The sequence below is a fragment of the Heptranchias perlo genome, chromosome 40 (genome assembly GCF_035084215.1).
Source record: "Heptranchias perlo isolate sHepPer1 chromosome 40, sHepPer1.hap1, whole genome shotgun sequence".
NCBI lineage: Eukaryota > Metazoa > Chordata > Chondrichthyes > Hexanchiformes > Hexanchidae > Heptranchias > Heptranchias perlo.
In genome coordinates, this window is record NC_090364.1 from 2945980 (window position 1) to 2973459 (window position 27480).

At 46.6% G+C, this 27480-nt stretch overlaps 1 protein-coding gene across 1 annotated transcript in view; it reads right to left on the reverse strand.

Annotated features, from left to right (window-relative positions):
- cacna1ia (calcium voltage-gated channel subunit alpha1 Ia) overlaps positions 1-27480 on the reverse strand; it is a 141125-nt gene that overhangs the window by 56716 nt on the left and 56929 nt on the right. Inside the window, exons 10-20 of the mRNA XM_067974165.1 lie at positions 27141-27326; positions 24139-24256; positions 22211-22366; positions 21611-21701; positions 20787-20980; positions 13730-14164; positions 9647-9747; positions 8288-8411; positions 7254-7322; positions 5319-5503; positions 3618-3744 (exon numbers count right to left, since the gene is read on the reverse strand). Coding sequence (XP_067830266.1) covers positions 3618-3744; positions 5319-5503; positions 7254-7322; positions 8288-8411; positions 9647-9747; positions 13730-14164; positions 20787-20980; positions 21611-21701; positions 22211-22366; positions 24139-24256; positions 27141-27326 — 1786 coding nt within the window. The remainder of the gene's footprint in view (positions 1-3617; positions 3745-5318; positions 5504-7253; positions 7323-8287; positions 8412-9646; positions 9748-13729; positions 14165-20786; positions 20981-21610; positions 21702-22210; positions 22367-24138; positions 24257-27140; positions 27327-27480) is intronic.

Below are 27480 nucleotides of genomic sequence, written 5' to 3' on the forward strand. Positions count from 1 at the left end.
TCTGGAATTCCCTCCCTAAACCTCTCTCTCCTCCTTTAAGACACTCCTTAAAAACTACCTCTCCTGTCCTAATATCTCCTTATATGGCTCGGTTTTAAATTTTGTTTGATAATCTCTCCTGTGAAGCGCCTTGGGACGTTTTACTACGTTAAAGGTGCTATATAAATGCAAGTTGTTGTTGTTATTGCTTTTGTCGTTGGATGATAACTTTAGACAATGGAACAGGATCTTGATGAAGGTAAGGCTCCTTTGTTTGTGCAGCAATCTGTTCTCTGACCTAAGAGTCAATAGATGCCCCAACAAAGTTAAATTCAATGACCTAAGGGTCACAAGCTAAAATTCGATGACTTAAATGAATTGTAAAAGTCACAAATGTGACCATATATGGGTAATGACATGACTACAAAGAAGGGAAAAACCACTTCAGGAGAAGGGGAGGCAGCATCTGAACCCAGCCGTTTGTCCCAAGCATGGGAGTCTACAGTCAACTGCTTAACTGTAGCTTGTTTTATGATAGGTCTGATAGAATCTTGTTAACCGACTATTAATGTTGTGTCTAACTGAGAACATAAGAACATAAGAAATAGGAGCAGGAGTAGGCCAATCGGCCCCTCGAGCCTGCTCCGCCATTCAATAAGATCATGGATGATCTGATCCTAACCTCAAATCTAAAGAACACAAGAAGTAGGAGCAGGACCCGGCCACTCAGCCCCTGGGCCCTCTCCGCCACCCACAGGGCATTGACCGATCCGAACTCAGCTTCATATCCAATTTCCTGCCCGCTCCCCGTAACCCCTTTACTTCTAGGAAACTGTCTTATTTCTGTTTTAAATTTATTTAATGATGTAGCTTCCTGGGGCAGCAAATTCCACAGACCTACCACCCTCTGAGTGAAGAAGTTTCTCCTCATCTCAGTTTTGAAAGAGCAGCCCCTTATTCTAAGATTATGCCCCCTAGTTCTAGTTTCACCCATCCTTGGGAACATCCTTACCGCATCCACCCGATCAAGCCCCTTCACAATCTTATATGTTTCAATAAGATCGCCTCTCATTCTTCTGAACTCCAATGAGTAGAGTCCCAATCTACTCAACCTCTCCTCATAAGTCCACCCCCTCATCCCCGGGATTAGCTGAGTGAACCTTCTTTGTACTGCCTCGAGAGCAAGTATGTCTTTTCTTAAGTATGGAGACCAAAACTGTATGCAGTATTCCAGGTGAGTTCGCCTGGACTTTGATTAATAAGGTAATATGCCGAACTGACGTCCCATGAGTTAATTAGAACCTAAACCCAATAGTTCCATAGGCGGCAGTGATATTAAGGTCTTTCCTTCACTGTGGAAACAGATGATAAATGCACGTCTTTGTATGTGAGTTCTGCAGATGCCATTGTGCCACTAGTAAGCTCAGACGTTCTTGATACGTACGGTAATATTTAAAAGTAAATCCACCGGCAAAAAACGAGAAACGATCTGGTGCCATAGTTGAAGAACTCAGTCTATTTTTAGCATTCTCTAAATGATTCGATCGGGAACTAATTCATCGTCTCTCCGTTGAAAAATTTGGGATTTTGTGACAATTTAATCAATGTTTTTGTAAACTCCATGCAACAGAACCACCTCACCCGAATGGCTTGCCCTCCACAGTTTTGTATCAATCAAACCTTTCATCGAGGATGCTCTCTCTCACTGTTTCTTTTCATTGCTAACCTTATCCATCTAAATAAAAATCCCAATAAAGTAAAAGGACTTAATGTTGGTCATAAATCTGGGCAAATAGGTCAATGTAGAGATTATTTCATTCTGTTATAAGTGTAAAATGAAACGATATGGCCTGGGCCTTCAATACAATTAACAACTTTTCCCAACTTATTGACCTTAACTAAAAAACCACATAAGAGCGAATCAATTCCCATTTATGAACATAATGACGCAGATATTGAATGCATATGTGATCACATCCAGGAGATGAATGCTAACACTTTCCAACTCTCTCTGCAACCATTGTTATCAACACCTTTCAAGGTCAAGTACAAGAAAGGATAGAGTCAGGTAAAGATCTCTCTAAAGTCCTGCTGCTTCATTTATACCAACAATAAGCAGGCAAGGGTTCGTAAGGTCAAGTGCTATCTTCTGGGTTTTCAGAATGACACTCTACGCTTCAAAGGGAAGCCATTTTTCTGGTGAATCTGATTAATTTGTTAAGCTGAGAGGTGGTAACTGCAATTATCCTGTGTTGTGCCTGTGTTAAAAGGATACTCTTTTGTAATTTGGGCCCTGCTATTTGTTATGCTTGATAAACAGTCAAGTTGGTGAGGTAATCTAATGGTTGCTCTTATTTCAGACTCTCTGAAACATTCTCTCTAGATATAACACTGACTAGAAGAGGAGACCCTGGACTACAATTGCCACCAGGTCAGAACAGACCGTATTTTGGAAGGCTGAATGGGAGTGTCCATTAATGTTATAACCCAGGTACAGAAATCATAGAAGTAAATTGGAAATGTAATATTTCAAATGATCTTCAGAAACAATCCAGAATTTATTAACACACACCTAAGGTGTAAGCTGTGCCTCGGTGGGCAGCACTCTCTCGCATCTGAGTCAAAGGTTGTGGATTCAAGTCCTACTCCAGAGACTTAAGCACATAATCCAGGCTGACACTCCCAGTGCTGAGGGAGTGCTGCACTGTCAGAGATGCCGTCTTTTGGATGAGATGATAAACTGAGGCCCTCTCTGCCATCTCAGGTGGATATAAAAGATCCCATCGCCACTATTCAAAGCAGAGCAGGGGAGTTCTCCCCGGCGTCCTGGCCAATATTAATTCCTCAACCAACGCCTAAAACTGAACTCAGCTAGTAGTAGGGAGACTACAATTTATCTCAGCACCTCTGGGATAGGGAGAGTTCAGTATCTGGTGGCTACTGCTGGAAAGTGTGAGAGTGCGGGCACCAGATTGGAACTGGATTGGGCTTCATTGCTCTGCCCTCTAGTTCAACAGCCTGAAGAAAGCTCCACCTAGATTTACTTTTGGTTCCATTTCAATGCCCCCGCTAACCCGTCTCATGGAAAAGGGGGATTTGAAAATCTAGGCCTGACTTGTGAAGAACAAGGTGTGAAAATCAGCATCTTTAGGAAAGGAGAGGAGAAAGCTCTCTTGTAACTTGGCTTGAATTCCCTTGAGTTTAGAAGATTGAGAGGTGATCTGATCGAGGCGTTTAAAACGTTAAAAGGTTTTGATAGGGTAGATCCAGAAAAACTATTTCTTCTGGTGGGGGAATCTAGAACAAAGTTCAAAATTAGACCTAGGCCGTTCAGGAGTGAAATCAGGAAGCACTTTTTCACACAAAGGGTGGTGGAAATTTGGAATTCTCTCCCCAAAAAGGCTGTGGATGCTGGGGGTCAAATGGAGCTTTCAAGGCTGAGATTGATCGATTTTTGTGGGTCAAGGGTATCGAGGGATATGGGGCAAAGGCAGGAAATTGGAGTTGAGGTTCAGATCAGCCGTGATCTAACTGAATGGCGGAGCAGGCCCAAGGGGCTGAATGGCCTCCTCCTGTTCCTAATGCTCCTACATAACATTGAAAATACGACGCTCAGAAAATCCGTCCCGACTTCTCACCTGGACTCCGAGGATCCCAAAGATTATGAAGAAAGCACAGCAAATGAGGACAATGTTCCCAATGGGCTTCAGGGAGGAAATAAGGGTTTCAACAACCAGCTTCAAGCCTGGTGCTCGACTAATGACCCTAAGTGCAAGAGAATGAGAAAGTACAGCAAGATAAATAGACAACATATAACCCACCTGGGTTTCTCAGAACATTTCTACAAAAAGGAAATGATCCCTTTCACCTGAGCTTTGAAGACACGATGACCTGAATTCTCACCTCTCTTCTGTGTGGTCAAAATATAATCGGCAACAAGTCATGGTTAGCGTCAACTGGAGGAACTATTGAGTGTTGGTTTAAATCTTAAGAGCTCGAAAAGTCCCTTAAGACTGTTTAAATGTAGTTTATTGATCGCAAATTGTCGCACAAGAAGTTTCCTGAGACAAAAAGGGATGGGGGACTTCAGTTAATTGGAGAGACTGGAGAAGCTGGGATTATTCGTCTTAGAGCAGAGAAGGTTAAAGGGGGGATTTAATGGAGTGTTTAAAATTATGAGGGGTTTTGATAGAGTAGATAGAGAGAAACTGTTTCCACTGGCAGGAGGGTCGGTAACCAGAGGACACAGAGTTAAGGTAATTGGCAAAAGAACCAGAGGAGGAGATGAGGAGAAATTTCCTTTACGCAGCGAGTTGTGATGATCTGGAATGCGCTGCCTGAAAGGGCGGTGGAAGCAGATTCAATAATAACTTTCAAAAGGGGAATTGGATAAATACTTGAAAAGGAAAAAATTGCAGGGCTGTGGGGAAAGAGCAGGGGGAGTGGGACTAATTGGACAGTGCTTTCAAAGAGCTAGCACAGGCACAATGGGCCAAATGGCCTCCTTCTGTGCTGTAAGATTCTATGATTCTATGAAATGGCTGTTGGAGATTGGGACAGGATGTGTTCGAGCTTCCGCTTTATAAAGCCACTGGTCAAAAAGAAACAGACGCGTACTGTGCAGCTACCTTTCTCGTGATTCCTATACTTCAGACGATCCCACTGGGAGTGTGGGTGAGGCGGGGAATTTCCCAGAGCTCCAGAACTCCCGCCCATTCTAACTAAGAAAACGGCTGCTGAAAAATTCTGAGTTCAGGTATTTTCGTCAATAACCTTTGCGGCCGCTTTGCTCACCGTGAATTCTGGGACAACTATGACTTGGGAGAAAGGAAACAAAAAAGGTGCGGGCATAGAGGGTCGCACGGTGTGGACAGGAGGTTAAGATGGCGGAGTGGGGGGAGGGGTCACGCTCCGTTCCCGAGGCATTCCTGCCCCTCCGCCATCTTAACTCACCTCAAAACATCAAGGGAACAATCTACTCCTGATGTAAAGTTCATGAATGGGCACTTGGATGAGATACCAGAGGGCCACTGGTCTGGTGGAACCTTACCCAGGATGAGTCAGTGCCCACAGGAGAGGAGGAAGGGTTAAAATTGGAAAGGAAAGAAAAATAAAATGAGGGACGAGTCAGAAGTTGTCGGGATTTCTCTTCCTCATCTTCCAGCAGCCTTGCTGAGGTAACCGGCGAATGAACCAGGCAGGTTTGATGGACAGATCTCAGAGCTAATGCTTTATGGACAAGAAAGGTAAGCACTGGCATGACTGGTCTAACTCAACGCACCGCGATTTCCCTCTTCCTTTCGGCCTACGGCTCGGCCCTGTCGCGTTCATTACTCTACCTGAGAGGCCGCAGTGTCCTTAGAAGCCTCAGCACGCGGAGCACGCCCAGAATCTTCGCCCCTCCTGCGGAGGCCAAGGACACGATTATGTCAATGAGAGACACAAAGACCAGAAATCCATCCAGGATGTTCCAGCTGCTCCTCAGGTATGCTTGGTCACCAAAGTAAAACCCCAGAGAGACGACCTGACAAGGGCAAAGGGCAGGTGTCACATGATATAGGAAAACAGTGTGGGGGGGGGGTGGGGGGAGGGAAACAAATTATGGCCTCAACTTAACAGTAACATCAGATATCATCTTTTGGATGAGACGTTAAACCGTCTGCCCTCTCGGGTGGACATAAAAGATCCCACGGCCACTATTTCGAAGGAGAGGAGGGGAGTTCTCCCCGATGTCCTGGGCCAATATTTAACCCTCAATCAAAATAAATAAAATCCAGATTATCTGGTCATTATCTCATTGCTGTTTGTGGGATCTTGCTGTGCTCAAATTGGCTGCCGTGTTTCCCACATTACAACAGTGACTGCACTTCACAAAGTACTTTATTGGCTGTAAAGCGCTTTGGGACGTCCTGAGGTCATGAAAGGCACTATATAAATGCAAGCTCTTTCCTTGAGAAATTAGCGTTTGCAATATTAGTGTATGATTGTTTAATGCTTTTGTACAATAGTCCTCTATATAATGGATAATTGTACATCAAACGATGCACAAACATCACAAACAGTAATCTCGAGGCTATAGAAAGAATGAAAGAACTTGCATTTATATAGCGCCTTTCATGACCTCAGGACGTTCCAAAGCGCTTTACAGCCAATGAAGTACTTTTTTGAAGAGTAGTCATGTTGTAATGTAAGAAAGGTGGCAGCCAATCTGTACACAGCAAGATCCCACAAACAGCAATGAGATAAATGACCAGCTGCTCTTCTTCAAGATAGTGCCCTGGGATCTTTTACGCTCACCTGAGAGGGCAGACGGGGCCTCAGTTTAACATCTCATCCAAAGGACGGCACCTACCAATACTGCAGCGCTCCCTCAGCACGGGCACTGGAGTGTCAGTCGAGATTCTAATCTTAAGTCTCTGGAGTGGGACTTGAACCCACGACCTCCTGACTCAGAGGTGAGAGTGTCATCCACTGAGCCACAGCTGACAGTCTAAGGTTAACACCCCTCTTAACCATGACGCAGCAGATACGATGAGATTGAAAGGTAATACTGAGGTGTCAGTGATGGTGACATTTGGCAGTGTATGGTTCATTGTCAGATGGCCGTTTAACTTAGGTGCTCACGCTCGTTATGTGAAAGAAGATCCTTTTTGGCTTGATGGCAAATCAGGTCTCTGATATCTTGTCTGATCATCCAGATGGTGCTGTGGATATTCCACTTACAGTCACATCCTGTCCCTGCTCCACAAGTTCACAGTGTGGCCTCCTCCCATCTGTTCCCAATTCACACCTTGATACCGCATTCTGCTCCGGACAAGAAATCCATTCCTCACAGATCAATGTCATGAGGAGGAGTCTCACCATCAGATCCTCACATAAAAAGGGAATCTCACCGTCAGAATCTAATTTAATCTTGCTATATGGACACCTTTTAAAGAGGGAGTTTGATCATTTGAATTTCATATAAAGAATGAGTCTCACCAACAGAAATCCTTATAAGGGGGAGTCTTGTCATCACAATGGTTTTTACACCACCTTATAAAACAAGTGATGCTGATACACTTGAAGAAAAGCTGCTAACTTTACATCTAAAGTGGTCGTTCCCATCAGGGCCCTGGTCTTGGTGCTTTACCCTCCCATGGTCACATGGGTAATGCTGCTATTATGGACTGGCCTAACGCAGCACGCGTAACTGGATTATCAGACAGGGCTGATCATAGCTTTTAAAAGGATGGTTTGCACTGGATCTTCAATTTCCTTTCAACAACTCTTACCTTTAGGGTCATCTCTGCAACAAAAATGGCAGTGAAGAAATAGTTGGAGACACTGAGGAAGATTCGTTCCTGTAAAAGAAACAGAAGTTCAAATAAGGTACAAAAGAACACCGAGAGACCTACGCTGGATTGATTACTTGTCAACCGTTAACGGAAAACCAGAATAAAGAATCTTGGTTTCAGATGAAAACTTCATAACAGGATAAATATAACTTCTCCTCACATTAATTACTCTCATTTAAATGAGATGTTAAATCAAGGTCCTGTCCACCTGGATGCCAATGATCCCATGACTTTACTCAAAGGAGAAAGAGAGAAAGAAAGAAAGAAGAAGGAGAGGAGTGAAGGAGAGAGAAGGAGAGAAAGAAAGAAAGAGAGGAGAGAAGGAGAGAAAGAAAGAAAGAAGGAGAGGAGTGAAGGAGAGAGAAAGAGAGAAAGAAAGAAAGAGAGGAGAGGAGGAGAGAAAGAAAGAAAGAAGGAGAGGAGTGAAGGAGAGAGAAAGAGAGAAAGAAAGAAAGAGAGGAGAGAAGAGAAGGAGAGAAAGAAAGAAGTGAGATAAATGACGAGATAATCTGTTTTAGTTGTTGGTTGAGGGATAAATATTGGCCCAGGACATCGGGGAGAACTCCCCTGCTCTTCTTCAAAATAGTGTTGTGGGATCTTTTACATCCAATTGAACAAGCAGACAGGACAAGTCTGTCCTTTCATGTGAGACTCCAAGTTTTGATAGACTCACCTTTCAGATAAGACGTTAAACCAAGACCCCATCTGCCCTCTCAGGTGGACGTAAAAGATCCCATGGCATTATTGGAAGAAGAGCAGGGGAGTTCTCCCCTGTGCCCTGGCCCGAACCAACATCGCTAAGACAGATTATCTGGTCATTATCACATTGCAGTTTGTGGGATCTTGCTGTGCACAAATTGGCTGCTGCGTTTCCTACATTACAACAGTGACTACACTTCAAAAGTACTTCATTGACTGTAAAGTCCTGAGGTTGTGAAAGGCGCTATATAAATGCAAGTTCTTTCACTCACTGTGCTTCCCTGGTCAATCTCAGGTCGCTCCAATGCAACGGTGATACAGTTGAGGAAAATGAAAGCCAATACGATGTAATCAAAGAGCTTGTGGGTGATGATCATTTGGCACATCAGGCGGAACCTAATCAGGCAAGAGGAGAAGATAGAATCACAACGCTCACCTCCTGGCAAAGAAAGCACAGGTTGATGAGGCTAACTGGCACAGGGGCATTGATCCCACGCCCTCAGCGGAACAAGTCCAAACCTGAGGAGGTTACAAGTCGCCAAGCAAGAAATAAAACAATTAACTTCCGATAGCAGAGATAAAAGAAAAACCACACATCTAAAATAAAAACAGAAAATGGTGCAAGCACACAGCAGGCCAGTCAGCGTCTGAAAGAGAAAGATATGTTAATGTTTTGGGGTTGCCGGGGTTGTTGTGTGGCAGGTGCCTAAAATCCAGACAGGTATTGCACTTTCCAAACTGCTCCAAATTCACCAAAGCAAAAAAGTAAACGTGAGGGGATTTGCAACACTGGCTGAGGCTTGGTGGACCATCAGTAGTGGTGAAACCAGCCATACCAGGCTCCTGAATGGTGAAAGTGGGCCCAACTGGGGGATCCAGAACTGGATCATGGCTCAGGCCACTGCTGACCACCAGCCCCCACCACACTCCCCAAAGAAAGTTTTTTCTAAGTTTACTTTAAATGTCGCCCCCTTATAATAGGGAGTGTTTTAACTTTCTGTGGGGGGGGGGAGATGGCTGGAGGAGGAACCCAGCATCCTCCCCAAACTGGCAGCGCACAGACGAGTTCCCGACCTCTGTTGTTGACCCAATGACCTTTGGCAGGATTGGGGTCAGAGGTCACGGGCAGAATTCATCCCATCTCTTAGGAACATAGGAACAGAAGGAGGCCATTCAGCCCCTCAAGCCTGTTCCACCACTCAATTAGATCATGGCTGATCTGTATCTTAACTCCATCCACTCGCCTTGGTTCTGTAACCTTTAATACCCTTACCCAACAAAAATCCATCAATCTCAGTTTTGAAATTTTCAATTGACCCCCAGCCTCAACAGCTTTTTGTTGGAGAGAGTTCCAGATTTCCACTCCCCTTTGTGTGAAGAAATGCTTCCTGACATCACCCCTGAACGGCCTGGCTCTAATTTTAAGGATATGCCCCCTTGTTCTGGACTCCCCCCACCGGAGGAAATAGTTTCTCTCTATCCACCCTATCAAATCCTTTAATCATCTTAAACCCTGGGATGTGCCCAGCCCTGAAGACTTTTGGCCCCAAAGTCCTACCAGAAAATCCCGATGGGTAGCACAAAGTGAAAATGGTTGTACATTCTGCTGATTATCATACTTTGCATCTTACCTATTCTGAGGGGAAAATAAATAGACCGACCAGTCTGCCCGAGTCTCACACCAGTCTGGCTTGTAAATTTCCATCATCTTCTGAATTCGGAAACACAGGCTCTGTAATGAAAATGTGCAAACCGATCAAAGTGAGGAACAACCATCTATCTGAACACCTTCTCCGATTTGTAAATGCTGATCTCTAACCATTGCTGATTGGCTGCTGTGGAGGATTTGCGGCATTATCCTTTCACCTGTGGGACTGATAAGATGAGGGTCTTCTTTCTCGAGTAGGAACATCGGGATTGCTGGACGAAAAAAGACCAAGGTGTACCTAGTTCACCTTCTACCATCCCGGTAATCGCGTGATACCACGATAATGGAGTTGTTGATTAATCATTGCAATCAATCTCTATCAATTAGTCTACAACAGGCCCAGACATGAGGTGAGGAAAACCCCCAGTGGTGGGGAGCTTTGGGAACCATAGTTCCTCCTAAGCCTGTTACGCGGGATGTAATTGGTGGTTTTGGCCAGGGTGGTTTTAGCTATAAGGAATCTAAGGGAAAGGAGTTTGGGAAAGTTTCAACTCAGCTTCTGGTGGGCACAAGTCGACAGTGCCCTTCCAGCGACTCTCTAGCTGCCCACCGCCTCAGCATCACCCTGCAATGCTAGGCCCTCCCATTTCTGGACAGTTCACCTCCACCAATCCCCTGATACAAGTCTATGGGCATTCAGTCTACAGTCCACGTTGGGGGCGACCAGTCCAGGTGTCAATGCGGTCAGTCCTCCCACCACGCACCCCATTCAAGTCCTTCCAGTTCAGTTTCCACTCCACCCACAACACCAAAACCACCCTGGTCAAAGGCACCGATTACTTCCTGTGAGGCAGTGACTCCTCCCACTCCAAGTCCCGCATTCCCATTCCTCCCTTCCCAATCTTTGCGAAATTCCATTGGTTTCCTGTGTCCCCATTCCAGATCTCCATCTGAATCTTCAGATCCCTTCTTGGCCTTGCTACGCTCCATCTTAGTGCAGCCCTACGTCGCTGTGCACACCCTCTATCCTTTGACACCGGATCACTGCTTGCTCCCTGTTCCTCCGCTCCATCGAAAGCAGCTCTTCCGGTGACCATGGAGTATAAATCCACCTTGGACAGTAACGCAAAACAGGCCATAGAGAATTGGCTGCCCAGTTTTACATTCTGCCTGGGCTGCCAATTCGTCCTCTTTGCGATAAAGCCCAGGGCAAATTTCCACGCCGTCTGGGCCTCTCATCCCAGATCACTTTCATTGAATTATAAAACGTTATTTGCTATTTCCTTTCTTGCCTTCAAAAGACTCCCTAAAACCCAAAATCTTTGACTTTACCTGCAGCCTCCTGCACCCCCCCACTCCACCACCTCACTTAAATTCCCTCCTTTTCCTGTAGAGGGTCCCTCCTTCTGTTTGATTAACTGCTCTGAGAATTCTCCTCGTGGCGAGGAGCTCTGTACAGAGACGAGCAGTCGCTGTTAATCATTCAATCAGCTTGAAAGGTTTACGCAACTGAATCTGCTGACGAGCCTGGTGGTCATTGGAAGGATCGAAACACATCAACCTTCATTAATATTACATCAAGAATTGCTCCAGATGGGAGAGTGCAAGAGGTATTTTTGGACCATTCCCTAATAGATTTATTTATTTTAGAACATATGTCGCAGGGTCAGGTGTTTAGCAAGTCACTTGTCTCCATTGAGACCACGTCAGTCTGAGACAACTGCACAAAAGTGCCCTTAATTCCAGTACAATTAAGATTAATTTGGCAAAGGCCACATGGACAATGTACAAATGCTTGTATAATCATTTTAAATGCTAAACTGGCAGCACTTAAGAGGTATGTCATTCATTAATTGATTTCCCTTGTGGTGTTTAACACCAAATGTGTTTCACCAGCAAAATCTATCTATCACATATTGAATTCGGTGTTTGGGGCAAGAATTTATTGAAAACTTTGTTGGTCATCTTTCCCCTACCCATCAGACTGCTTGTAGTACCAGTTACGCCTGTAGGGGGTGCTGTGATAGTAGTTTTCAATGTCAAGGATGTCACGCCTTGCCTGTCACCCCATTCAGAAGGTGTTATTATAAGCTGCCCGTATCCTAACTCGCACCAAGTCCCGTTCACCCATCATCCCCTGTGCTCGCTGACCTACATTGGCTCCCCGTCTGGCAACATCTCGATTTTAAAATTCTCATCCTTGTTTCAAATCCCTCCATGGCCTCGCCCCTCCCTATCTCTGTAACCTCCTCCAGCCCTACAACCCTCCGAGATCTCTGCGCTCCTCCAATTCTGGCCTTTTGCACACCTCCAATTTTAATCGCTCCACCATTGGCGGCCGTGCCTTCAGCTGCCTCGGCCCTAAGCTCTGGAATTCCCTCCCTAAACCTCTCCGCCTCTCTCTCCTCCTTTAAGACGCTCCTCAAAACCTGCCTCTTTGACCAAGCTTTTGGTCACCTGTCCCTAATATCTCCTTATGTGGCTCGGTGTCAAATTCTGTTTGATAATCGCTCCTGTGAAGCCTCTAGGACGTTTCACTACGTTAAAGGCGCTATATAAATGCAAGGTGTTGTTGTTATTGTACCAGTGGGTTTCTAAATCTTGATTCTGCCTCTAATTGGTAAAGCTAAGCAGAAAAAAGTGAATTAATTTCAGCAAAGTGCTCTCTCCAGCTTCAGACACCGGCTGGAACGCACTTGAAAACCCTTTCCTTGTCCATTCATAGAATAGGCAACTATTTGTACCCTGACCTGAATGTGGATGAGCCATTCGACCTCCAGCATTCCTAAAAAATCCTAGAAGCAAACATACTCCTTTGGAACAGTTTCCAGTCTATAAATCAAAGTTCTCTGTAGCTGTTCCCATCCTTTTCCCATCTCCCCCACCCCCTTCCCCTCACCCCCATCCCCTTCCCCTCACCCCCATCCTTTTCCCCTCTCCCCCACCCCCTTCACCTCTCCCCCTTCCCCTCCCCTCTCCCCCATACCCTTCCCCTCTCCCCATCCTCTTCCACTCACCCCCATTCTCTTCCCCTCACCCCCATCCCCTTCCCCTCTCCCCATCCCCTTCCCCTCTCCCACTTCCCCTCCCCTCTCCCCATCCCCTTCCCCCTCCCCGTCCTCTTCCCCTCACCCCCATCCCCTTCCCCTCTCTCCATCCCCTTCTCCTCTCCCTTCCCCTCATCCCCATCCCCATACCCTTCCCCTCTCCCCCATCCCCTTCCCCTCTCCCTATCCCCTTCCCCTCTCCCCCATCCTCTTCCACTCACCCCCATTCTCTTCCCCTCACCCCCATCCTTTTCCCCTCTACCCATCCCCTTCCCCTCTCCCCCTTCCCCTCACCCCCATCCCCTTCCCCTCTCCCCCATCCTCTTCCACTCACCCCCATTCTCTTCCCCTCTCCCCCATTCCCTTCCCCTCTCCCCCTCTCCCTTCCCCTCTCCCCCATCCTCTTCCCCTCATAAAACTACCTGTATTTTAGTAACTAACTGGCAATCTCATCCTGAGGCCGGGTGTATGGCCGCTGTGGGGAATGGAAAGGTTATAGGATCTCAGTCGGGATATTTCTCTTAATTTGGCGTTAAGACTCATTGGGACAGAAATTCATCATGGGCAGTAGTGTAAAATGGGCGATAGCAAATCAGCAGCCCGTTCTACACTCCGCCCGATACTTCCTTTCCATCAAACAGTTGTGACGAAGGTTTACACCTGACACTATTTCCCCTTTCTCCACAGATGCTGCCTGACTTGCTGAGTGTTTCCAGCAGTTTGCTGTTTTTGTATCAGATTTTCTAGCGGCTGCAGTGTTTGTTCACTCTACCTGTGACCTGTGCTATTACCGACCTGGGGAATGACTAAAGCTCATACTGGAAAGCAAGAATAAGGTAATGATCCATTCCCAGTACTGACATCTTCCAACCTTGACCAATGAAAAAATTGGTTCTCCCTTAACACGGCCGTTAAAGTCACTCAGAATTTTTTGTTTGTGTATTTTTTTTAGAAAGGGGAAAGCTCCATGCCCCCCCCTACATTTTGAAGCAGATATTAACTTTAACTTGTCAACTTACATAGTCAATTTCCTCATCGTAAACACTTCTTTCTTTTCTGTTGTTCATCTTTGGAAAGATCTCCTTCACAATGTGTGGCGTTTTGCCGTTGCAGTCCCTGTGGTCCACGGTAACCGTTGCTACGCTGTTCTTCCTCCCCGCTGGCTGCACCTGAGGGACCTGGAGAAGTTCTGGCAGGTCACCGGAACCTTTGGTGTCCAAGGAAAGTGCTCGACGGTGCTTCAGGCTGTACCTGTTGACCACCTCAGGTCTGCCATCTTCGGGGTCATCATCGGATGCCTTACGCCTGTCACCGGAGAGGAGCGACTGGTGCTCCCCGGAGTGGGGCTTCCGTTTCAGGCTCGAAGCCCGGCCCATGCTGTTCCAACTGGATCGCCGGCTTCCCCAGCTGCTGCCAGCGCCCCATGGGATGTAGTGAGAGCTTCGGAGGCTTGACTGAAAAGAGGACAACAGTGGGGGGGGTGGTCACCCCTTGCCAATCAGAGCATTACATCATGATCTAGACGATACGTCGCTTAACTGTGTAATCTTTCACTCGAGATTTGCATACATGCCAATCCTTACGGTAGGGTAGGGAGGAGAGAAAGAAGGATATGCTGATGGGGTTAGATGAAGAGGGGTGGGAGGAGGCTCGTGTGAAGCATACATGCTGGCATAGACCAGTTGGGCCGAATGGCCTGTTTCTATGCTGTGCATTCTATGTAATTCTATGTAAAACTATTTCCTCTGGTGGGAGAGTCCAGAACAAGAAGGCACAACCTTCAAATTAGAGCCAGGCCGTTCAGGGGTGATGTCAGGAAGCACTTCTTCACACAAAGGGGAGTGGAAATCTGGAACTCTCTCCCCCAAAAAGCTGTTGATGCCGGAGGTCAATTGAAAATTGCAAAACTGAGATTGACGGATTTTTGTCGGGTGAGGGGATTCAGGGATATGGAACCAAGGCGGGTAAATGGAGTTGAGGTACAGATCAGCCATGATCTCATTGAATAGCGGAACAGGCCGGAGGGGCTGAATTTCCTTCTGTTCCTCCGTTCTTTAGTGTTTCAAACTATGTGCCAGAATTTTAAAAAATCACTTTTTTCAGTGGGATCGGAGATTGAGAGTGTCAGCCAATCAGAGGGCAGGACTGAAGGCTGCTCAAAGCAATCAATCAGATGCTCTCCCATTATTGGCTGTCCACAAACTCGGGGCAGAAAAACTTTCAGAGGAGCGGATGGTTTCTGACAGCTGCAGTTACGGGTGATTTTATTTCGTATTTTGACCTCAGGAAAGTTACATACATCAAACAAACTGCTAACATTCAGCTTTTAAGAACTTTTGATTTTCCGCAAATCTTTTCTGGCCCATGCCCGACTTCTGTCTTAAAAGAAAGTTTATTTTTTTCAAGGCTGGTCTGCAGCCACTTTCTTGAGAAAGGAGGTCGTTTCCCTGGTGCAAGTATGTTAACTGGCTTGATCATTCGTAGAATCATACAGCACAGAAGGAGGCCATTTGGCCCCTCGTGCCTGTGCTGACTGTTTGCCAATTATCCAATTAGCCCCACTGCCCTGCTCTTTCCCCATAGCCTTTTTTCTTTTCTTCGTTTCCCCATCAAGTATTTATCCAATTCCCTTTTGAAAGTTATTATTGAATCTGCTTCCACCGCCCTTTCAGGCAGCGAATTCCAGATCGGAACAACTCGCTGCGTTAAAAAAAAATTCTTCTCCTCTCCCCCCTGGCTTTTTTGCTAATTATCTTAAATCTGTGTCTGGGTACTGTCCCTCCTGCCAGTGCATTCCTGTCACTGCACTGGCAGAATCACCAGGGCTTGGAAATAAAATAGCAACTGGGGTTAGTTAAGAGTAATCAGGAGTTTTGCTCCCTTTAAAAAATGACAGTGCGATTCTTATGTTTCGGACTTTAATACTGACGCTAAGACATGCATGTGTGTTCAAGATAGCCGGTATTCGAAGCAATTCTGTGTCAGAATGAACTGTAATAAATTCTTGTCCCAGTTTTTAATTTCTGCTGCCGTTCGATATTAATGATTTATAATCTGTCTGCAAAGCTGTATTATGAAAAAGCAAGTGCTCCCTTGCAGCGATTTGAATGATGGAGCAATATCTGTAGAAAGAATGAACAGATAGACAAAAGAAGGTGCGTTTTGCATTTTAATAGCACCTTGTCACATTTCTCAGAAAAGTCTCAAAGCACTTCAAACCTAGGCTGACACTTCCAGTGCAGCACTGAGGGAGTGCAGTACTGTCAGAGTTGCCGTCTTTCGGGTGAGGCGTTAAACCGTAAAAGATTTAACAATCCCACGGCCACTATTTCGAAGAAGAGCAGGGGAGTTCTCCCCCGGCGTTCTGGCCAATATTTATCCCTCAACCAACATTGCTAAAAAACAGATTATCCGGTCATTATCACACTGCTGTTTGTGGGATCTTGCTGTGCGCAAATTGGCTGCAGCATTTCCTACATTACAACAGTGACTACACTTCAAAAAGTACTTCATTGACTGTAAAACGCTTTGGGACGTCCAGAGGTCGTGCAAGGTGTTATATTAAGGTAAGTTCTTTCTTTTTCTTTTTTGGAAAATATTGGAAAATGTGAGGTTATGCACTTTGGCAGGAAAAATCAGAGAGCAAGTTATTATCTTAATGGCGAGAAACTGGAAAGTACTGCAGTACAAAGGGATCTGGGGGTCCTAGTGCAAGAAAATCAAAAAGTTAGTATGCAGGTGCAGCAGGTGATCAAGAAGGCCAACGGAATGTTGGCTTTTATTGCTCGGGGGATAGAATATAAAAACAGGGAGGTATTGCTGCAGTTATATAAGGTATTGGTGAGACCACACCTGGAATACTGCATACAGTTTTGGTCTCCATACTTAAGAAAAGACATACTTGCTCTCGAGGCAGTACAAAGAAGGTTCATTCGGTTAATCCCGGGGATGAGGGGGTGGACATATGAGGAGAGGTTGAGTAGATTGGGACTCTACTCAATTGGAGTTCAGAAGAATGAGAGGCGATCTTATTGAAACATATAAGATTGTGAAGGGGCTTGATCGGGTGGATGCGGTAAGGATGTTCCCAAGGATGGGTGAAACTAGAACTAGGGGGCATAATCTTACAATAAGCAGCTGCTCTTTCAAAACTGAGATGAGGAGAAACTTCTTCACTCAGAGGGTAGTAGGTCTGTGGAATTTGCTGCCCCAGGAAGCTGTGGAAGCTACATCATTAAATAAATTTAAAACAGAAATAGACGGTTTCCTAGAAGTAAAGGGAATTAGGGGTTACGGGGAGCAGGCAGGAAATTGGACATGAATTTAGATTTGAGGTTAGGATCAGATCAGCCATGATCTTATTGAATGGCGGAGCAGGCTCGAGGGGCCGATTGGCCTACTCCTGCTCCTATTTTTTTGTTATTCGTTCACTGGATGTGGGCGTCGCTGGCAAGGCCAGCATTTATTGCCCATCCCTAATTGCCCTCGAGAAGATGGTGGTGAGCCGCCTTCTTGAACCGCTGCAGTCCGTGTGGTGACGGTTCTCCCACAGTGCTGTTAGGAAGGGAGTTCCAGGATTTTGACCCAGCGACAATGAAGGAACGGCGATATATTTCCAAGTCGGGATGGTGTGTGACTTGGAGGGGAACGTGCAGGTGGTGTTGTTCCCATGTACCTGCTGCTCTTGTCCTTCTAGGTGGTAGAGGTCGCGGGTTTGGGAGATGCTGTCGAAGAAGCCTTGGCGAGTTGCTGCAGTGCATCCTGTGGATGGTGCACACTGCAGCCACAGTGCGCCGGTGGTGAAGGGAGTGAATGTTTAGGGTGGTGGATGGGGTGCCAATCAAGCGGGCTGCTTTATCTTGGATGGTGTCGAGTTTCTTGAGTGTTGTTGGAGCTGCACTCATCCAGGCAAGTGGAGAGTATTCCATCACACTCCTGACTTGTGCCTTGTAGATGGTGGAAAGGCTTTGGGGAGTCTTATGTTCTTAAGTTCTTCCATCACTTTGCTGATGATTGAGAGTAGACTGATGGGGGGGTAATTGGCCGGATTGGATTTGTCCTGCTTTTTGTGGACAGGACATACCTGGGCAATTTTCCACATTGTCGGGTAGATGCCAGTGTTGTAGCTGTACTGGAACAGCTTGGCTAGAGGCGCAGCTAGTTCTGGAGCAGGACACCGCAAGAACTCTCTTCTCATCTTTAAATAGTGCCATGGGATCTTTTATGTCCACTGGAACAGGGAGACTGGGAATCAGTCTAACAGCTGAAAGATGGCACCTCCGACAGTGCAGCACTCCCTCAGTACTGGCACTGAAGAGTCAGCCTGGATTATGTGCTCAAGTCTCTGGGGTGGGACTCGAGGAAACAATAGAATGTCTAATGGTTACCACATGACTGGTTTTAAATTGGACTCTGAGTGTTTCCAAGAGGGGAACCAGACACCAGGAGACATGTTGAAAATAAAAATCCATTTTTATCTCTAATCTGATTCATGACTTGAAGAGGTTGTCTATTTAAAATCAATAAAGCTTCACCTCCACAGCGAGGAGACGGGCCACTAGTATTAGGGGGAGAGACCGGAGAAATCTGGGCTCTTCAGCCATGAGGTGGTTGAGAGCTGACCTTATAGAGGGAGATAACGCAGCCCCCCGCTCAAGCCCCCGGCTTAAAATGCAATCGGGGTCCTTTCAACCTAATGGGACTCCAATTTACATAAATTCACCTGCCCCTGGAACCCTGCAGGTTACAATCGGCAATGGTCATGAGAGGGTCGAGTTACGAACGGGTTAGTAACCCTCTAGTTTCTGGTTACTGCTGGGTGGGTAGAATTAAAATCGACCCCCCCCCCACCCCGTGACTGCACTTCATTGGCTGTGAAGCACTTGGGACGTCCTGAGGATGTGAAATGTGCCACATAAAGACCCTCTCACCCAAAACACTTTTTATTCACGTGACTGTTGACAGGCTGTTCGACTGTGACATGCATCACAGTTGAGCCCGATCCTGTTGTTTGGCAAATTATATGGACCCCACTGTTACCCTGTAACTCAACACAAACCAGGGATCAAACTGAGACCAATCGTGGTTCCGTTCTGGTCCTTGTGCACGAATCACAGAACGTCAACATGGAGGTACAGCAAGCAATTAGGAAGGCAAATGGTATGTTAACCGTTATTGCAAAGGGGGTTGGAGTATAAGAGTAAGGAGGTCTTGCTGCAATTATATAGGGCTCTGGTGAGACCACACCTGGAGTACTGTGTACAGTTTTGGACTCCTTACCTAAGGAAGGATATACTTGCCATGGAGGGGGTGCAACGAAGGTTCACTGAATTAATTCCTGGGATGAGAGGGTTGTCCTATGAGGAGAGATTGAGTAGAATGGGCCGATACTCTCTGGAGTTTAGAAGAATGAGAGGTGATCTCATTGAAACGTATAAAATTCTTAGAGGGCTTGACAGGGTAGATGCTGAGAGGTTGTTTCCCCTGTCTGGAGAGTCTAGAACTAGGGGGCATAGTCGCAGGATAAGGGGTCGGCCATTTAACACTGAGATGAGGAAAAATTTCTTCACTCAGAGGATTGTGAATCTTTGGAATTCTCTACCCCAGAGGGCTGTGGATGCTCAGTCGTTGAGTATATTCAAGGCTGAGATCAATAGATTTTTGGACACTAAGGGAATTAAGGGATATGGGGATCAGGCGGGAAAGTGGAGTTGAGATCGAAGATCAGCCATGATCTGATTGAATGGCGGAGCAGGCTCGAGGGGATGTATGGCCGACTCCTGTACATACTTCTTTCGTTCTTATGTTCCATACTGCGCCTTCAGAACAGTTCTTTAAGACAAATCCTGGCTCACAGCTCTCATACTGTCAGCTGACAAGAACGGAATTTAATTGAAAGATTAACCGTTCTCGTATCATATGTTGCGATCATATCTTAAATGCAGGAAGCAGTGTTAAGGGGGAGTTAACACTATGCATGAATATTCTGACTGTAAACACCATCAATAGAGAGCACTCCCTGTTGTAAGTACCCTCAACGATAAGTACCATAAGTCATAAGCACTCTTACTGTTTAGTACTTTCAATGGTAAATGTTAATGAGTTGTTTTAATAGCCCCCCCACATTCATTATAACCAGAAACCCAGTCAAACCGAACACTGACTCCAGAATATATGCACCTGGAGCTCTGTAATATTTTGATATTTTGACCTGTTTGGCCTGGAAGGGTTTTTTTTAACTTATATCATGATTTACGATGATATTAGATTTGGTTCACAAACAGCTAACACCCACTGATGAACAAGTCATGTACAATGTCGATTAGGACTAATTAAGTGGAGTATCAAATGAAAGGGCCATCAACATCGTCCAGTCTCGCACATCACAACAGCTTTGAGACAATGGGGAATTGCAGAGCGCATTCCATAGCAGTACATTCCCTTAATGCTAGAATGCCTTTGATTCACTATGTCCAGCAGGGGGTTTAGCTGAACAGATACTAAAGTTGCCGTGAACTTCCACACCAAGGAGGAGGGATTTTGTTCAAGGTCTCAAGTGTAGGGGTTGCCAATCCTCCAGGATTGCCCTGGAGTCTCCAGGAATTAAAGATTAATCTCCTGGGCACTGCTGCGAGCAAAAACCTGGGAGAAAAATCATCAGGACATTAAAGAAAATTGCGTGTTTTTTCATTTTCTTTGAACACTTTTAATTAGTTATAAAAATATTGGAGAGGGGGAGAAAAGGCTGTTTGACTGACAGTCAAGAATCATCCAATTGGGTAACAAAGCATCTGTTTGCTCTCCAATTGGCCGTGGGAAGGCGGGGCACCATGAAGATGGACATGTCGGGCAACCAATGGCAGGAGCGTGAGGGCGGGGCGGTTGGAGGCAGAAGGTCATGTGAAGAAACATCCAGGAATACGTCCAGCCAGAGTTGGCGACTCTACTCAAGGACAATGCAGTGGAGATCAGTATGAGATTGTTTAACACACACACAAATCTTACTCGCACTTGACTGACCCCCGCACAATGTATTCTGGAGTCGGTTGGCACACAGCTGCTAACTGAGGTCCTTACCAAAGACTTCTGGTCAAAGTTTACCCGAGTCAGCGAGGTTACGCTGCTTTTCCGTGACCCAGCAGGGATGTAGAGGTTTTCCGGCTGTAGTGAACTTCTCGAAGAGGTCATGATCCCCGACCCTATTGATTGGTTCTGAGGAGACAGTTCTAGGTGCCCGTTGGGAGTCATAGCGATCGAACAGGCTTTCAACTCTGCAAGGAATTCGGCAAAGAAACAGATTAAAACAACAGCTAAACACTGCCCAAGGATTTTCTTTCATCACATGTACCAGTTCGAAACCAGGAAGATGTATACCAGTCCTATTGCTCTCTTGACCCAGTAGTTTAAAGGCAAAGACTGAGTAGTATTAAACCATACAAATTAGAACGTCTCAGAGCCTAATCTGGGCCCAGTTATTTTCATAGAATCTTACAGCACAGGAGGAGGCCATTCGGCCCATCGTGCCTGTGCTGGCTCTTTGAAAGAGCTCTCCAATTAGTCCCACTCCCCTGCTCTTTCCCCATAGTCCTGCAAATTTTTCCCCTTCAAGTATTTATCCAATTCCCTTTTGAAAGTTATTATTGAATCTGCTTCCACCGCCCTTTCAGGCAGCGCATTCCAGATCAGAACAACTCGCTGCGTAAAAAAAATTCTCCTCATCTCCCGCTCTGGCTCTTTTGCCAATTATCTTAAATCTGTGTCCTCTGGTGACCGACCCTCCTGCCACTGGAAACAGTTTCTCCTTATTTACTCTATCAAAACCCCTCATGATTTTGAACACCTCAATCACCAGAGAAAAACACTCGCTCTGTTTTTATTAAGGGTGCAGCTTGTTTTGTTACCTGATAAATAATGCATTTCTTTAATCTTTTCATAGTCTTCGAAGTTGGTTGAAGTTCGTTCTTCCTCTGAGTCTGACTTGTTAGCGTCTCCCTGGCAGGATAGTGAAACGGAAGGAAGTTAGGCCTGTGATCTGAGGTTGAGGGTGGGCTCACACAGCGACACTCGCCATCTTGGTTCGCTCGTTTAAAATATCAACCATAGAATGTGAAGCGAAGTATACAATGGTTCGGTGCAGTGTGAAGCTCCCTCTACACTGCCCCAGCAATGTGGTTCGGCTTCAACCAGAGTAAGGCATCCTCTTGCAGCACCAGCGGGACATATTTCTATATCCCGCACCAGGCCTTGTGACCTCTCCGAGCGACTTTGCCCATTTAATGTCCAACTTGGGCCGTTTTATGCCTGCACCCAATGGGAACTGGGGGAAGAGGGCAGAGGTTTATTTCATACAGGACGGGTACAACCAGCAGAGAGAGGAGACTTGTGGACTCAATCCCAGGGCCCAAAGGTGAAAGGTCAGAGTGCGAGCTCAACCAGGGCGTTCTTAACTTTTTTGAGCGTCCACACGATGGTAGGCAAGCAAAAGGATTGTGGGTACTCACCTCTGCCTGGAAGCCCTCCACCAAGATGGCGACCAGGAGGTTGAAGAGCACGTAGTTACCAAACGTCATCAGGGCCACAAAGTACAAAGCAGCCCAGGGTGAGGTAGAGGCCATCCCGTTATAAAGCACCACATTCCAGTCCTCCTGAGTCAGGATCTGCGGGGGGGTAAACATGCCAAAGCCTCACTTTTGTCCTCACGACATCTTTTTATTCCACGCACCTGCTCGCTGACCTACATTGGCTCCCGGTCCGGCAACGCCTTGTTTACAAATCCCTTCATGGCCTCGCCCCCTCCCTATCTCTGTAACCTCCTCCAGCCCAAAATCCTCCGAGATCTCTGCGCTCCTCCAATTCCGGCCTCCTGCACGTCCCCGATTTTTATCACCCCACTATTGGCGGCCGTGCCTTCAGCTGCCTGGGCCCTAAGCTCTGGAATTCCCACCCTCAACCTCTCCGCCTCTCTCTCCTCCTTTAAGTCGCTCCTTAAAACCTACCTCTTTGACTAAGCTTAACCCTAGCCCTAACCTGTCCTAATATCTCCTTAAAGTGGCTCGATCTCAAATTTTATCTGATTAACCTCCTGTGAAGCACCTTGGGACGTTTCACTACGTTAAAGGCGCTATATAAATGCAAATTGTTGTTGTTGTTTGTTGTTTCATTGCACTCAGGATTGGCAACTCATACATTTCAAAATCATTCAACAAAAGATGCAAAGTTAATCAATCGCACTTAACGGCAAATGGAACTGTCACACAATCTGAAATATGAGCAACTGAACATCTTCAAATCATCCGTTTGTTATACTTGCTGGCCATATTGTTTTTCAGAAAGGAACACAGAGATTTCAAGCAACAGACAGGGCCCAATGGCCCATCAGACCTATCCCTTTTTGATAGGTCAACCCTTCCTCGCCATCTCTCTCCATTCCTTCCTTATCCAGGAATGATATAAAAGCTTTTAATGTCAGAGAGTTTCTTTCAATCAGCTCTTAAATGAAGGCTGGTCCTAGGGAGAATGTCAATCTCTCCTTCATAAGCCCAGGGCCAGGTCCGTGCAAATCCCGTAGATGTTCGTCCTAAACTCCTGTTGAGCTCCCCCTTGGGCAGCTGGGTACGGTGCAGCCTCCTGGCTGAAAAATTTAACACTTGACTCCCTGGATCACACTAGCCCGATAGAAGCATCTCCTTATCAGTCGTGGCTCAGTGGGTCACACTCTTGCGCTCTGAATCAATAGGTCATGGGTTCAAGTTCAAATCTAGAGACTTGAGCAGATAATCCAGGCTGACACTCCCAGTGCGGTACTGAGGGAGTGCTGCACTGTCGGAGGTGTCGTCTTTCAGATGAGACATTAAACTGAGGCCCCGTCTGCCCTCTCAGGTGGATATGGAAGATCCCACAGCACTATTCGAGGAAAGGCAGGGTAGTTCTCCCCGGTGTCCTAGGCTAATATTTATCCCTCAACCAACATCACGTTGCTTTGTTTGTGGGATCTTGCTGTGCACAAATTGTCTGCTGCATTTCCTACATTGCAACAGTGACTACACTTCAAAAGCACTCCATTGGTTGTAAAGCGTTTTGGGACGTCCTGAGGTTATGACAGGCGCTATATAAATGCAAATTCTTTAATTCTTTCTTTGTCGATCGCTCTCTCTGTTTCACCATTGGTGGCTGCCAGAGCATTCATTAATCCCCTGCTCTTGGGAGCTCTCTGACTTGTTCCCTCTCTCCCTGCTATCAAAAATCTCCTCAAAACTCATCTTGCCTCCCCCTGCCTCCCCCCCCATCCAACCCTCTCTGTTTTCACTTCCTCCCCTTCCCTTACGCTACAGAAATGCAGGCTGGCACTGCGGTTTTGTCCTGCTAGCTTGTTCACTAAATGTTCTTCAAATTTCCCACACTTACACGCCCGTGCACACGTCGCACTAACCTGAAAAACAGTGACGATTGCCCAGAGAAGGGAGTCAAAGTTCTTCCTATCGGGGACTGTGTCTCCGCCATCGGTCTTCAGGCTGAATTTACAACCGAAGATGTGCATTCCCAGGATGCTTTGGAATAGAGGAAGTGGGGTTTAGAGCTCATTTTAACAAGAAATCCAACCATTTAACTGCCATTAAACACTTTGGAGATTAGAGTCACCCCATCTGCTCTCCTACATTCAGTTAAATTAAAACAGCTAACTTATCGTTCCCCAAAGTGTGCAGATGGGCAGAGTGATTTACTTTTATTTTTAAATCTTCATATCCAATTACGCCGCAAAGCTGAATCTTACACGATGCTAATGTGCAGTTATGTTTCCCAATTAGACACTTTGACATTGCTCTGCACTGACAGGAACGTCCTGTAAGCCCTTGTGCTGAGCTCAACGGTGTCGTCATGGCAACCTGGCCGAATTGCAAGGTCAGAGAGGGGCCGCAAGGACAGGCCAAGGCTGACCGATGGTGCGATGGTGCACAGCACTGGGATAGAAAGGTCAGAGAGCAGGGGCGCAAAAAAAAAACTGGTTGCTTTTTTTGGAATTCCCTTCAGCCAGCCCAGGAAACCGGGAGAAACCTGAAGAGCTAAGGGACCTTCCCCTCCCTCACATCTCCAGAGATCTGGGATCAGGCTGACCAGTCCCTCAGCTAACGAATAGTCGACCACACAGGACAATCTATGGAGGGACAGGAAATAAGGTCCAAATTGGGAGAAGAAATTATAAACAAACAGATTTTTCTTAAGGTCTCTGAATCACAAGGTCATGGGTTCAAGTCCCCATTCCAGAGACTTGAGCTCATAATCCAGGCTGACACTCCCAGTGCCAGTACTGAGGGAGTGCTGCACTGTTGGAAGCGCCGTTTTTTGGACGAGACATTAAACTGAGGTCCCGTCTGCCCTCTCAGGTGGACGTAAAAGGTCCCATGGCCACTATTTCAAAGAAGAGCAGACAGTTCTCTCCGGTGTCCTGGCCAATATTTATCCCTCAACCAAAATCACTAAAACAGGATGTCTGGTCATTATCACATTGCTGTTTGTGGGATCTTGCTGTGCGCAAATTGGCTGCTGCGCTTCCTACATTACAACAGTGACTACACTTCAAAAAAGTACTTCATTGGTTGTAAAGCGCTTTGGGACATCCTGAGGTCATAAAAGGTGCTATATAAATGAAAGTTTTTTCTTTTGCGATCGAATCCCAGGCTTCAGTCAATGTTTAGTTTCACATGTCCTCACTGGGAAGACGTCACCTGTCATAAGCTTGGCCAATGAATGAAGTGGATTGAAAGAGTGGATTGTTCCACTGTGGGAGGGGGTGGGGGTGAAGGATGTGAGACCCTTCAGAAAATACTTCCTGCCCGTTATCTCATCAGCGAGCGTCGGCACGGCGATGACTTGCGACCCAGCAGGAAGAGGGAGCGAAGGTGGGAAATCTGAACAGGAGGGAGGAAGTGTACGGCTTACAAAAACGTGGAAAATACCTGCTCAGGTTTGAGCTTCCGTCTGCAGGAGCCGAAATTTTAAAGGGATACTGTCTCCATGAAAAATGTTTGGCCAACACTTTTCTTTTCTTGAGGTGATATGCGGAGAGCATTAATACCCCCGCATCGTTTTAGTGATGAAACCGCAAATTGCGGATGTGATGAAATGATGCATGTGATGACGTTACAACCTGAATTCCATCATACGAACATATGAAATTTACGGGCAGGAAAATACCAGCAGGTCCATCAAGCCTGCCCCACATCATGATGGCGGGAGCATCGTGACGAAACACTCCCTCCCCTCCTCACCCCCTTCACCATCCCCTCACGTGGCCACGTCTTCTCCTGGGAGTTGCAAAGAATCATGGCTACGCAAACCATACAAGAGGCAGGCCCTACACTTTATCATGTCCTTTCAAAGGAATGGGACACAGATGCTCTAAGCTACGTTCTTCACCGTGGAGCTCAATGCCTTCTTGCTAACTCAAGGGCTGCACCTGCGTTAGGTTTTTAGGTGATCAGAATGTGCGGGAAACGTTCCCCAGTTGCAGCGGCAATCGGCTTGGTCCGTGAATTCCCAGTGTGGTGTCGGGCTGTGCGGATCAGGAAACTCGGTGGTTTCGTCCCCAGCCTGTAGCGAGCAGTCTGACCACAGTCAGGTTGAATTCTGCGCTGCTGCGTAAGGGGCGTCCGCCATTCCTGATCGCAATCCAGGGACTCCTGCAGATGCCAGGTGAGAAAGCAGGAGGGTAGGAATCTACCTTGGGGCAGGAGAGCAAAACGGGCGGAATTAAATTGGCCGCTCGTTAAGTTCCCCGCACGATATTCAGTCCCACTGACCCCAGACTGGCCTGGGGTTTTATCTGGTTTTTCGCCTCTCCCAGGAGATCACATGGTTTCGGGTGGGATGGGGAGGGTGTGTATTGTGATACACGAGGTTGTGTGGGACGGGCTGGATGGACCAGAGAGTCTTCTCCTGTCCGTCATTGTTTGTGTGGAGCAGGCTCGAAGGGCCGAATGGCCTACTCCTGCTCCTATTTCTTATGTTATGTACTATGTTAAAGGCACTTTATAAATGCAAGTTGTTGTTGACGTATGTTGTTGCATGTTGTATGTTCGTAATAGAATTAAATATCGAGCAGGACGTATCACAGGCGGACGATCGATGACGCCCGTTTGGCGCCGCCACTTAAGACGATTTTCTACCCCAGTGAGACTTGCTGTGATGCCTTTCATGGTCAAACAGCCTGCAGGCACTCACTGTCTAGGGTTTCACAGCGGCTCCTTGGGCACGGTACTGGATGGGTGCCAGTGGCATGGGTGACATGCCCACCATGAGGCAGCACCTTCGGGAGAGGGTGAGAAAAGAAAACCATTTTGGTGCCGGGGAAGTTGGACGTTTGTCCGAGCTAAGCATTGAGCCATGACTTAAGTTGACCTTACGTTGCTCTTACGATGCTTCACTCTGACCTACCTGAAAATGAAAATGAAGAGCATCAGCAGCATACAGAAGGTGGCCACGTTATCCATTGTCTTCATCAGAACCACCAGCTGCCGGCGCAGCGCTGGCATGAACCTCACCAACTTCAGCACCCGCAGGAGACGAAACGTCCGCAAGACCGAGAGGCCCCCGTCGGACTGACCAACGATCTCACAGACACTGCGCCAGAAAAGCATATTAAAAAAAACATATAACCGTTTATATACATCTGAGAACGTTACACTCCAGAGGTCAAACTTTTTGTTACAGGTACAAAAGAATCAGGTGTTAGCCGTGGCTCAGTGGGTCTCTCTCCTGCCTCGGAGTCAGGTCG